Source organism: Hippopotamus amphibius, chromosome 4, assembly GCF_030028045.1.
Source record: "Hippopotamus amphibius kiboko isolate mHipAmp2 chromosome 4, mHipAmp2.hap2, whole genome shotgun sequence".
NCBI lineage: Eukaryota > Metazoa > Chordata > Mammalia > Artiodactyla > Hippopotamidae > Hippopotamus > Hippopotamus amphibius.
In genome coordinates this window covers 93,575,098-93,588,291 of record NC_080189.1, presented here as the reverse complement: position 1 = coordinate 93,588,291, position 13,194 = coordinate 93,575,098, and the positions used below count along the sequence as shown (strand labels likewise).

Here is a 13,194-nt window from a genome sequence, read left to right as displayed (position 1 = left end):
AAATATGTCCCTCCTCCAATGTTCATATCTTTATTAATAGTATCATTCAGGCCCAAGCCAGAAACCAGGGTTCCTCTTTACCCCTTTCCACCATCTGTCACTATAGTCTGTCGATTACTTCTCCCCAACATCTTTTGATTCTCCTTCCACTCCCCATGTCCAGCGCTGCTTTTTTAGTTCAGACTATTATCATCCCTCACAGCCTGACCGTACTAGCTTTCTATCTTGTGTTCCCCGTTCACATCTGGCTTGTTCCCAGTCCATTTTCAGTCTTCTTCCATGCTGGCTTCTGAGTGAAGCCTCAAGTGCAGACATGAGTATTTCATACTTTAGCTTATATGGCTCTCTATAATTTTCAAAATAAAATTATTTTGTGTTTAGTACTTCTGGATCACTGTAACAGTGTGTCTCTAATCTTATCCTTGCCGCCTTGTCCCATATTCCTTTTTTATGCAGCTATTTTGAAAAACATCAAGTTCCTGAAATGCCTTATGCCTTTTTTTTTTCTTTCTTTCTTTTTGTTTTGTTTGTTTGTTTGTTTTTGTCTTTTTGCCTCTGTGCTCTGCACAGGACATTCACTGAATTACTCACCCAACTCTCCTACCACTTCTCCACTCTTCTTTAAAACTATCTGTACCACTTCCTATAGGAAGTCTTTTTTTTTTTTTTTCGGCTCCGCGGCATGTGGGATCTTCCTGGAGCTGGGATCAAACCCATGACCTCTGCATTGGCAGGCGGATTCTTAACCACTGCGCCACCTAGGAAGCCCCTATAGGAAGTCTTTTTTGACCACCACTCCTTCCCCTGTCAGAACATTTACTTAGCTTCTGATAGACATTACTGTTGTTAATAGGGTCTGTGATGCTTTGGATCTAAGCAAAATTGGATCTAAGATGCTTTGATTTATCTCTCTTTCTCCATTAGATGTAGAGCAAGTTGAGAAGAATGATCCCAGTTTATATAATTTTAATTCCAAGAGCCTAGTCATGGGTTTTTAATGTGCTTTGAATGATTGAATACAGTGCTGGAATTAGACTTTGACCTCTGTAGAATTCCATCTATTATAGTAAAAAGACACAAACCATTTTTAATGTCAATATTCCTTTTGTGCCATATGTTTCTGTTTGGATATTTTGGTGGTGGTGGAAAACTGTGTGAGATTCTATCCTTGAAATATCACATTAGATCCTAAAGCCATTCTGTTGATAAGTGAGCAGAGGGAGAGGAGGCTGGAAGATGGGAAGGAAGCAATCATAAAAGACCAGGTTTTATGGAGACTGACAGAAGACTTTTCATTAGGGAAGGCATTTGCCAAGTAGAATACTGTGACAGCAGTGGGAAGAATGGCTGAATGTGAGCTGAAATTGGAGGCAGGGAGACTATTTAAAGGTTGTTGTGAGAGACTTAAGTGAGTTTGCCCTTGGAGTGAGAGAAGATGGAGACAGAGAGCTAGAACCAACATGACCTGGTCATTTACTATCTGTTATGATATTTCATCAGATCAAAAACCTTTATGCCACTTATAAAAGCTTGTGTGCAGAGTATTTGTTTAGATTGGGTATTGAATCCTTTACAACATTTTAAAGCTGTGTCAGAATAACTTGAGCTTCTCCAACCAGTCTGACTGATAAATTTAAACTTTTGTGGGATATTACGCTATGAATGAAAATTTAAAATACATGATTTATTAGAATAGAAAAGGAATTATTTCTTTATTAAGGTATTTGTTGAACTAGGCAGTAGCCAGGACTGATAAATATAAATTAACACACCAATAACTGTAATAAGTACATTCAGATCTGAACGAATCATGCTCGCTATGTTGTAAGCATCCTGAAAACAGAGTTGATGCCTTTATTTTTTCTTTTTGTATATAGATGTCTATCTATATAAATGATTTATACTTATATGCATGGATGCTTATGTACATATCACAGTACTTTATTGTGTGCAACTAGAGATGTAAGGATATTAACCTCATGTTGTCTTAGATATGGTGTTAGCTTTCATCCATACCTCTATGGAACTGGATTCTGTACGTAACAATTGGCATTTCAATATCTTAGATTAATTTTTTGTTGAGTTTCACTCTGAAGCAGTGCATGGTGTTTAAATCAAGCGCTTGTTCTCCTTGATTGCAGCCATCCACTGTGTACTGTGTTTCCGCGCATCTGATCTCTCCATCTTAAAATCACCGGGCAACTCTTTGTTTGAAAACTAGTTGACACAAACCCTTAAGTACCAAGCAGTGTGTGCCTCATTGACGGTACCACCCTTGCCCCCATGAGCCTTGTTGTCCTTCTCCAACCATATCTCATTAGTCAGCTCCAGTACTTTTTGATCCTGTTTTGTGAATTCAGCAGTCCACATTTGTATGTAGACACTAAATTCCCTATGCCTTTAGACGGTCTCAGAGCAAAGGCAAGAGATTTCCCATATCTAATTTGGTCTGCGATTCTCCGTCAGTTTCCTTTCTGCTTTAACAGAACTGTGTGTGCATTATTCTGTGTGTGGGCCTGTGTTGTATCTGGTATGTGTATTAGGTCTTATGTAATTTAATATCTTCTCGCAGAATTTTAGTGTGTCCATGCTGTGTTCAGGGCCACAGTTACCAGTGTGGTTTGATTTCAGGAGCACTGGGAATATTCCTTATGAAAAATTATCTCCACTGAAATAATACAGTAGATTACATGCTATCACTAGAGAGGTTTTTTGTTTTTTGTTTTTTTTTTCCATTTTTGCCTTCTCTTGGAACAATGTAAGTGGCTTGGAAAGGTTAACATGCTATTTTCTTCATGAGATTTATAACAAGAAAATTAAGTAGTGTTGTTGAACAGTAACTTAGGGCCGAGGTAAGAGCAAAGGTTCCTGGAGCGAAAAAGAGGATGCTAGGTTTTCCTCACTCATCCTAGCATGTTAGCATGATCAGAACGGCTCCTTCAAGATATTTTTTTAAATCTTTAAAAAAAAATTTTTTTTGCAAGTAGTATCAGTTGTTTTTTTCCAAGAACTTTTATTGAGATATAATTGACATATAATAAACTGCATATATTTAAAGTGTACAATTTGATTTTTTTTTCTTATGAGTAATGTATATATGGGAATCCCAATCTCCCAGTTTATCCCACCCAAACCCCTAAAAATCTTTTAAATGCTGAGTATTAAGGGGTAAATAAGAAAATAATGCTAATGATAAGGGCAGGTATCATTTGTTTTGCAGTTACTAGTGACAAAAGTCTTCTAAGTACATGTGATCCTCAGTACAGATCTGTGAGGCAGACGCTATTATTTATCCCCATTGTGCAGGGGAGGAAAATGAGGTTTAGAGAAGGGGAAATGCTTTCCTAAGGTCAAATGGATAGTTCTGGCCCAAAGACACGTGGCCTTTCAGTGGGAAGACAGTAAGAAAGAATAGTCTTTGCTCATACTGCGTACATGCACATACTGAAGGCTTAAATGCCGATTATTTAAAGGAAAAAGCATCACCAGTAAGATACGTAGGCATTAAAGAAAAGAAAAGAAAACCTTCAATTTGGAGCCTTTATATTTAGTCTTAATTGCATATTTGTTCTTATATGGCTTCCAACTTCATTTCTGTGCTCTCATAGTTTGATATCTTTTTTAAACTCACATATTTTATTTCCCTTTTTCAAGTTTAAATTTAAAAATGTCTAAAGCATTTTTGGCTGTTTTTCATTTGTTCAGAATTTAGCAAGCTCTGTGTTCACTGAAGTATTGCTCTAATATATAGAAATAGATGTTTAAGAATTTTTCTTTTAGCAATTTCGATTATAAATAGTCGCACTTATGATGAAAATGACTTTGTGAGATAGTATCAGTGGAAGAAATTGTATTGCATTCCTCATGTAATTACTATAAAGTTCAGCCTTATGTTTACAAATTATGCAGTGTTCCCAAAATGTAAAAACATTGAATATTTCAACTATATGATTCCAGTGAAGAGTCTCATTGAAATGTGACTCTCATCTCAATCTCATAATGTAAGAGGTTTTAAATAAATTAGGAGGTGGATATAAGGAATGTAGTTTTATTGAAAAATATATAGAATTATATTCTAGATGCTATATATAAACGAAATGTTATTTTTCAAGTAAAAAAATCACTGACAAAAGAATATGCGAAGACGTAAAAAGCAGCTGTTTTTCTGTGTAAGACACCTAAAGGAGATGTGCAACTTACAATTTTTTAATCCAGCTAAGGAAAGGACTATAATAAAATCACGCTCACCAATGTCTTTTTATTCATAAGCTTATTTGACATTCCTGCTAACCCTACCTAGCATTCTTAGTGTGTTTACGTTTATTTTTTTTAGGTGAAAGGATGACAGAAGTATGGGACATTAAAGATTAGTTTTAAGTAGCAGGTTATGCCAGTGAGAGAGACTCTTGGCCACCCGTTACTAATTGTTTACTTGTTTATTTGGTGTTGATAGTAAGAACAGAAAAACAAAATGCTTGAAAGATAAAATAAGCTTTTTATTTTGCCTCCTGTTCTTACAACATTTCTTATGCATAATCCTTACACCCCTCCAAGAAAAATCTTACAAGTAATTATTTTATTGAAGCTGACATTAAAAATCCTTCAATGAATAAACATGACATTGGGTCCTAGTGTCTTCTATTCCCCTTGTATTCTTATTTTCTTTGATAATAAAGTGGTTTCTCCTGAGCTCCTTCTATGTGTTCCACGATTTGCAGATTTCATTAAAGTGGAACAGCTGTGTTCTGGGTATTAGCCAGGTGCTCAATCTATGGGGGAACTAAAGACACAGGGAGCGAGACCAGAAATCTGAGTAATACGGGGGTTAGGGAATTGACGAGGACAAGGGCCTTTTAATATTTGTACCAAATTAAGGGTAGGAATAAGGCTTATCTCCTCATCAGTGCCCACGTGTGCCTTGGAGCCTTCTGTTCTCCCGTCCTCAGGGGGAGGTGGATGCTGGTGCCTGAGACATGATTAGAGAGATTAGATTTGGTCTTTCCATCTCCCTGTACTTTATTAATCTTTCATTTACACTGGGATTAGACAAGATTCCTTTAGCCAAATCCACTAAAAAGATTCGTTCATTTTAATATTTATGCACACTGTCTAGTCCTTAAAGCGGATTCTTTTTGTCTGTGTGCTTAATTGGATCAGTGGGTTTCTTCTTATTAACATTTTTCTTTTTCGAGATTAAGGTTGATGAATAAAATTAGTGACATCTGGCTCAGCTCATCAGCTAAATGCAACTCCTTTAATGACTACCTTATATACTGTGGCATAAAATGGACATTTGCTATAAAGATAAGTTTAGTTTGGAATCATCCAGTGTTGAACCATTAAAAAAAAAAAAGCAAACCTCTAATATTCTATGAATGCCCAAAAACAGGAGGTGGGGTGGGATAACATTTAATGGCACTAAAAACGTAGTTTTGATATCCTTACTGGTTCAGGTATGAGAATAGCATGTTAGAATTTCTGGGACTAAAATGAAGATTTGCTCAACCAAAAGGATATCAAAATGTAGCCTGAAATATTGACATAATTTAATTTGAAACTAATATTTTTAAAATGTATCAACTTTCAGTTTGAAGAAGTTTTGTTGTGGCTTTTTGATGACAGTATTCCTTGGGAATATTGCTTTTTACAAATGGATTAAGTGTCTTGTGTTTATAGTTGTACTTCAGCAAAGTTTCCAAACCTGGGCACTATTGACATTTTGAGCTGGGTGATTCTTTGTTGTGGAGATTGTCCTGTGCCTTGTAGGATATTTAGAGCATCTCTGGCCTCTACCTACCAGATGCCAATAGCCTCCTACCAGTCTTGACAATCAAAAATGTCTCTAGACATTGAGGAATGTCCCCTGGGAAGGAATATCTCTCTCAATTGAGAAATACTGTGTTACAAAGGCATAGGTGATTTTTACTTTTTCAGATTTAAAATTCTAAATCAGAGCTACACATACAATGAAAGCTTAGAAATAAATAGCTCATAAACAGTAAGAATCTTGGAATCTGACTTATTTGGGTGTTATCTCTACAGCTTTCTCTGTATGATTTTTGACAAATTACATACCCTTTTATTTTTGTCATCTAAAAAATAGGTTTTATTTTTGTCGTCTAACAAAAGATAATATTAGTGTCTCACTCAAAGTGTCATATTTAGTTAAATGAGATAATGCATAGAAAATGGGTAACCACGTGCTGGTACACAGTAAGTCCTTAATAAATATTACTGACTTCACCTGTTATTACCAGTGGCAATAGTTTGAATAATATATGCTAATTTTATCTTAACGAAAGGCTATGATAATAGAATGATATTATTAAATGGAAATAGTGTAGTGAATATTTGGGACAATTTTCTTGTTTTAATTATTTAATTGTATCATATTTAGTATTGTTAAAAATAATTTTTAGTATCCAGTCCCTTACATAGCTTTAAGATTTTACAGGTCTTATCAAAGACCTGTCAAAGCTATTTTATGTTTATAAAATGTATTTTCAATACAGACTTATCAAAGTTATTTTATATTTTAACTAAAGCATAAAAAATGTTTCTCTTCTTTTTTCTAGCATATTTCCACTTCTGTTCAAAGCTGTAGTTGACATTACAAATAACCTTAAAGTTTTTCAGATAGTTATATAGTGCCTTCAGTGCATGGTGAGGCCCAGAACCCTGAATAAGTCAACAAAATGTATTCAGAGTTAAAAGGAAGCAATAGTGCAACACTTCATGGCTGAAGTTTACAGGAGAAAATTGGATTCCGAACTTGTCAACGATTCTACACTCGTGTCATAAATGAGACACAGATATGTCACGTATTTTAGAAGAATTAGCAGCAAATGTAAGGTGCTTCTTTTGTCCTGTTACAAATTAGATTTTTCTTTCTTCCCTTGAGTAGCCAGATTGAACAAAAGAATCCTCTAAAAGAGAGAATTGCTGAACACCAAGGCCATGCTTTGAAAACTAAGTATAAGAAGAATAGAGACATATGCTTGGCATTCTGCATCAACTAGCAGTGAAATCCTGTTGTACCATTCAAAATAGACGCCCCAAAGTCAAGGTTTGCTTCCGCAGCATTCACTGTTTTTAATAAGCTTAGCCTTGGACATCTATGAAAAACTTGTTTTCACAAACTCTAATTTGCAAACAAAGGTAAAAGTCTTCATTTCCCAAAAGTTAACAGAAAATGAGGACGAATTTCACTCTTAAAGAAGCCATAAGACACTTTGGTAAGTTCATTAGTAATTGGCAGTAGGTTCAAGGCTAGATCACAATTGACCAGTTAGTCTTCTACCGTGAAAAAAATATAAGCCACTCATGTACTTCTGTGTACACTCATGTACTCCATTCAAGCAAGAAATTAGAAGTTTGAATTTGTGAATGGAAATACATTACTATTTTAGAAGGTAGAGAAGGAGAGCATGGGTGAGTATAGTATACAGTATATATTAAATAATACCTATCCAGTATATAATTGAGAAGATAAAATATGATGTAATTTTAAATAATGCCAAATGATTTATAGAAAGCCAGTGAGAATCTTACCCACGTTTTTATCTGTCCAAATGAAAGGTAATGTTTTATTTTGTGGCCAAGAACTATTTCAAGCCCTTTTAAAAAGATCATTTGTTCTGGAATTATTATATGAAATATTATTTGGCTACTACTTTATACCAATGTTTCTGCAATTAAATAAAGTCCTTTGAATTTTGATTTCTTGCTCTGGGCATTTATATAAAGATTACGCCTTCTAGAAAAAATAACTGCATTTTAAAAGTTTTAGCGTGGCCAGTATTCTGCATTTGTTTTATTATGCCATCATCTGCAAATGACCCAGTTATTTACATACTGTTTTTCCTGAGTTATGCTAATAACAAAGAAATGGGGAAATCTTGAGCACCTTAGTAATTCTATTTTTTTTCTTTAAGAACTTCTATTGAGATACAATTGACATACAATAAACTACATATATTTAAAGGGTACAGTTTGATATTTTTTTCTTATTAGTAATGTATATATGGTAATCCCAATCTCCCAGTTAATCCGCCCCCCCCCCCACTTTCCCCACTTGGTGTCCATATGTTTGCTCTCTACATCTGTGTCTTTATTTCTGCCTTGCAAACCAGTTGATTTGTACCATTTTTCTATATTCTGCATATATGTGTTAATATACAATATTTGTTTTCCTCTTTCTATCAGGCACCTTAGTAATTCTTGATTAGGTATTTAATTTTTTACCAGGTTAAGAGAATAATAATTGGCTTATTATAGGATCCCAAGGTATATGTTTATTAGTCAAACGTAATTCATAGTACGGATCAGGAAAATATAGCCCAAATAACCAAGAAGGTTCTAAAATAGTATTCATACTTGTTTGTTTGCTTTGATGTTTTACATATTTTCTTTTACATTTTTAGTTGCTTTAATATGATTTGATAAAAAAGTATATCCTACTGCAGCAATTTATTTTATCTCCTAGTTTTGGTGTTTTAAGGAAATTTGAGCAGTGTAATTGAAAGAATGACTCTCGGTCTAAAATCCTCTGCCTCAGGACTGGAGATCTATACTCTCCCGATAGTATAAGTCCCTTCAAGTAGAATTGTTGGATTAAAGACTGCATTTTGATAGGCAACTACAGCCCAACTCTCCTCCAAAGAGGTTGTGCTAATTTTGTACTCCCATGCAGGTCCTTTGAATTTTGATTTCTTTCTCTGAACATTCAAATAAACATTGTGGCTATTAGAATAGTGATTGGCCTCAAGTCTTTATAAATACACAGTGGCAAATGCAGGTATCTGTACCCTCACTCCTTGCTGCATACTATCATCAAGTTTATAAACCTTGCTTATAGAAGTCTACAGTACCTTTCTTTCATTCTGAGTAAATCACTTCAAGTGCTCTGAAAATTCTTTATTCACTTGGCTCATTTGCACATGAAAGAATTTTGAGAAAAACATTTTGCAGTGTCTTATCTGAAAAAGAATTCTCAAATATATAAACTATTTTAAAACATATCACCATGATGTGTTTTAAATATCACAAGGACATTTCAGATAAGAACATTTCAGAGCTTGACTTTTTCCCCCGAGTATGTAAAAGTATAATTCACAATCAGTGTATCAGAGCCTAATACTTTGTAGTTGTTACAAAACTGAGAAAAAATTTAACCTCCATGAAAACAAATAAAACTTCATTCAAAATAATTAGGTATCAGTTGTTGCTTAATGTGAATTAAATAGCCAAGGAAATTGAAGAGATACATTTCATTAATCCCCAATCTATTCTAACTATCTGGAACATAAATAAACATTATTTTGTTGAGTAGAATATTACTCTAAAATTCATGAATGTTTAAAAAAAAGGTAAGATGTCCCTCTTTTTCTGTGATGTTTTGTATAGTAGCATGAATATTCATGAAGTGTGAGTATCAGTTCAGGTTATCGATGTGAATATAAATTTTCATGTAACTGGCCACTCAGTATTCACTGGATCATGGTTTTGAATAGGAATTCACTAGTATCTCAGATGCACTGTGGATCTGACCGAGCTTATGAATATTCACACACACACACACACACACACACACACAGACACACACACGACTGATCTTTCTGAAGGTAATCACATCCATAGAGATGGAAATCTCATTAGTTTTCAATAATGAGAAATACATTGAGATGCTGGTCCCAGAACAATTTCACAGTATACTTGCTTTTCATTTTTTGGTAAATGATAAACTTTAAAATATAAACACGTATGCTGTGCATCTTTCTTGATAGAAGCTCTTTTTTATTTTACCTTTAAAAAATCTTGTGCATGATTTAACCATGATTGCATTCGTTACTTTTACTTGCTGTGGTTGTGGAAAAGAATAGAAAAAGTTGAGCAGTATCTTCAGTCCTTATCCCAAGCTCACCTCTACTATTTAGGCTTGGTCATAGTTTCTTAAATGCAGTGTCCCAATCTGCTAATCTACTGGGGGGCGTGGTGCATATTTTACATATAAAGACCCTTTCAAAAAAGATGAGATTATTTTATGTCTTATTTTTTTGTGTAAAGGGAAAATAATATTCTAAGCCAATATTTAACATGTTAGACATAGGATGCTATGATCATGGAGGTCCATAATTATAAATTATATACTATTTGATTCCATGTTATATCCCACATTTTAATTGCTTCTCCTTGCCTACAGTGACTGGTATAGATTTGTGATACCTGTGCAACATCAGTTGTTTGTTATGAGTAGGTATCGAAATCAATGACCTGTGCCTTTTCAACACCAGGCTCTAGTTATTAGTTGAGCTAACCAGAAAAAAAAAATATTGCTCATAAAGGTAGTGATATCAGCTACTTTTTATTTCTAGCACTAATACTGTCAAGCCTCTCAATGAGTTTTTCATTATCAACACGCATGCTTTTTTGGTTGTTACATAAGCATAGTTAATAAACTATGCTCAGTGACAAACATGTATTTGTTTTTGGTTTTGTTTTATTTTTTTAACTCAGGTAACAGATCAAACTGTGTTGGTATATCACAGAGAATCATATAGTTGAGGGAGGTAGTCATCAAACTGTGTCCTGAGGTATCCTGTAGGTATCTTCAGAACTGCCTCAATGGGAAGAATGCCTCCCACCAGGAGAGCTCTGATAATTGCCTTTTTTATATATCACAGTGGTTCTCAACAGGAAGTAATTTGGCCCCTCAGGAGTTATGTGATGATGTCTAGAGACAATTTTACTTGTTGCAGCTGCAGGGGTGTTGCTGGCATCTAGGGGGTGGAGGCCAGAGATGTTTCTAAACATCTCTACAAAGCACAGAACAGCTTCCCCTACAAAAACATCACCCAGCCCTAAAATGTCAGTAGGGCCACCATCATAGAAACATTTGTTTGAAGAAATGATTCCATGGCTAAACTTTTTTATTACCACCAGATTAGACTGCTTTTATAGGTAGAGCAATGAAAATGTATAACATTATTTTGCAAATAAATGAAGACAGGTTCAATTATTAATTACAAATTTGAATTGATTGATTTTTGTCTAATTTTTTTGGTAGCAACTATTGTGTTAAATGAACTCAACTGGACAAGTGCCTTAGATGAAGTTTTCAAGAAAAATCGAGAGGAAGATCCTTCATTGTTGTGGCAGGTGTTTGGCAGTGCCACGGGCCTGGCCCGATATTATCCGGGTAAGTGCTAAGTGATTCAATAGGTACCAACTAAAATTGTAAGTACCAGACTTCGTTTTTCTTGAGAACACTCTGTTACCTTCTCTTACTTGGTAAAAGATGGTTATCACACTACTGTTATAAGGAAAGAGTATTCCTTTACACACGGCTCTACAACTACCAAAATTACTTTGAACCAAAACACCTCAGAAGCAGCTGGAGCTGTTGGCATGTGGAATCAGGCCAGGCCGCAATGAGACTGGGCAGGTATCTATGCACCTGGAGCACAAGGTTGCCATGAATCCTGAAACAGTTCTGAGATAAGGGCGCAACTCATACCTGGACCAAGTTGTGAGTCACTTTAGACCGAATAGAATTTTTAGAAACCAATTGAAATATTTCTTTCCAGATTTCAAGTCTGTGCTTTTATATGAAATTGTTGATGCTTTTCTTTAGTCAGTGAGTGTGGATTTGTTAAAACGAGAAGATGAATATATTTTACAAATTGACATGAGTAAACCCTTTTGTAATGTCCTTCATTCTTATAAAAAAGATTAAGGAGAAATAAGTTTATAATGAAAATGAAAGATTCATCACTGGTAGATCTGAAAACCTATTGAAAAGACTTTAAGTGAAATGTCTGTTGGTATTTTTAACTTCACCTTTCAGAACAAGCTGACAAACACAAATGCATTTTCTTTCTCGAACTGTGACCTGAGTTAGAAGATGCATGCTAGGTAATTTGGCTTTAAACAGCTACAATATATATGAGAGTTTTTTTTTAGACTTGCGTTTTCTAAGCATTTAACAAATAAAGTTATTAATAATAAAAGGTCACAACAGTGAAAAGGAGGTGAAATAGAAATTAGATAACATCTATCTTTGTATGGCAATAGCAGTGAATAAAAACTATGTGGGCATCTTCAGACTAAATAGCGCTCAAATCAGGTAAAGACAACAAATGCCATGTGGTAAGACCATTGACAATTATTTTTTGCAGAAATCCAGTGGGATAGGAAAGGCTTACTTGGTATTTTATTGTTGAAGAAAAATCATGCATTAGCAAAATATAAATATTAATATCTGATGTCTGGAAAATATCACATAGGTATGGTCATAATAGTGGGATTTTCTACTTACAGAAGTATTTTTCTATATAATACAGCACTTCTAAAATACTAGTGTTACTAATATGTTCAATATCATATATCAGGAGTTTAAAAATTTTCATATGTAATATAAAGAAAAAAGGCATTATTATTCATGTACATAGTAAACCTAATATAATTAAAGTTAAAGCAGATCTTATAAAACATTTAGAAGTACAATTTTAAAAAATAATACACAAATAACAATAATGCACAAATATAGTTCTATTTATCAATAACTTACAGCATTATGTAGCTTTGAAGTCTTTTATAATACGTTACCTCATACAAAATTCCATACATGAGCAGTTGAGGGAAGGAGGAAAAAGATAAGTAAGAGAAAATTCGGATAATAATGAGAAACCAAGAGCCCAGTCCTAGAGGGAAATTGATGATGCCACAAAAGAAGGGACACTAAGGATTATAAGAGAGAAGTAGGAAAGGGACAGGAAGGGAAAACTGTATAAGAAAGAGGAGAGAGAACATTGGGGTCAAGAGGCAGAAGGAAAGATACATCATATTATGCACCTTTTTCAAAGATGACTCTTTTGACAAATAGCAGTTAACTTTTAAACATGCCAATAAATCATCTTTCGTGTTTTTTCTTTTAAATGATATTTGAGGGATTATGGCTTTAAATTTTTTTAAACCCTAATTGTATATTTCCTAATATGTTGACATTTGTCCAGTTTTACCTTGGAAAAGATCTTTAAAGGTTTAAATTAGCTGAATCCATGTGGTCTCCCAGCATGTTAGCTGTGGAAGCAACCCTGGGCTCTCCTGTAATACCTTGTTTTTCTTTTAGGAAAGGTTTGACTCACAAAATGATCTCCGAGCCACTGTAGTGGCTCTCTTGTTTGCTCTCTCAAA

General features: G+C 34.4%; 1 protein-coding gene across 3 annotated transcripts in view; it reads left to right on the top strand.

The window, feature by feature from the left end:
• Positions 1 to 13,194, top strand: part of CACNA2D1 (calcium voltage-gated channel auxiliary subunit alpha2delta 1) — a 587,574-nt gene that overhangs the window by 440,748 nt on the left and 133,632 nt on the right. For all 3 annotated transcript variants that reach the window (XM_057730987.1, XM_057730986.1, XM_057730985.1), the window contains exon 7: positions 11,066 to 11,197. In XM_057730987.1, the coding sequence (XP_057586970.1) occupies positions 11,066 to 11,197 (132 nt within the window). The remainder of the gene's footprint in view (positions 1 to 11,065; positions 11,198 to 13,194) is intronic.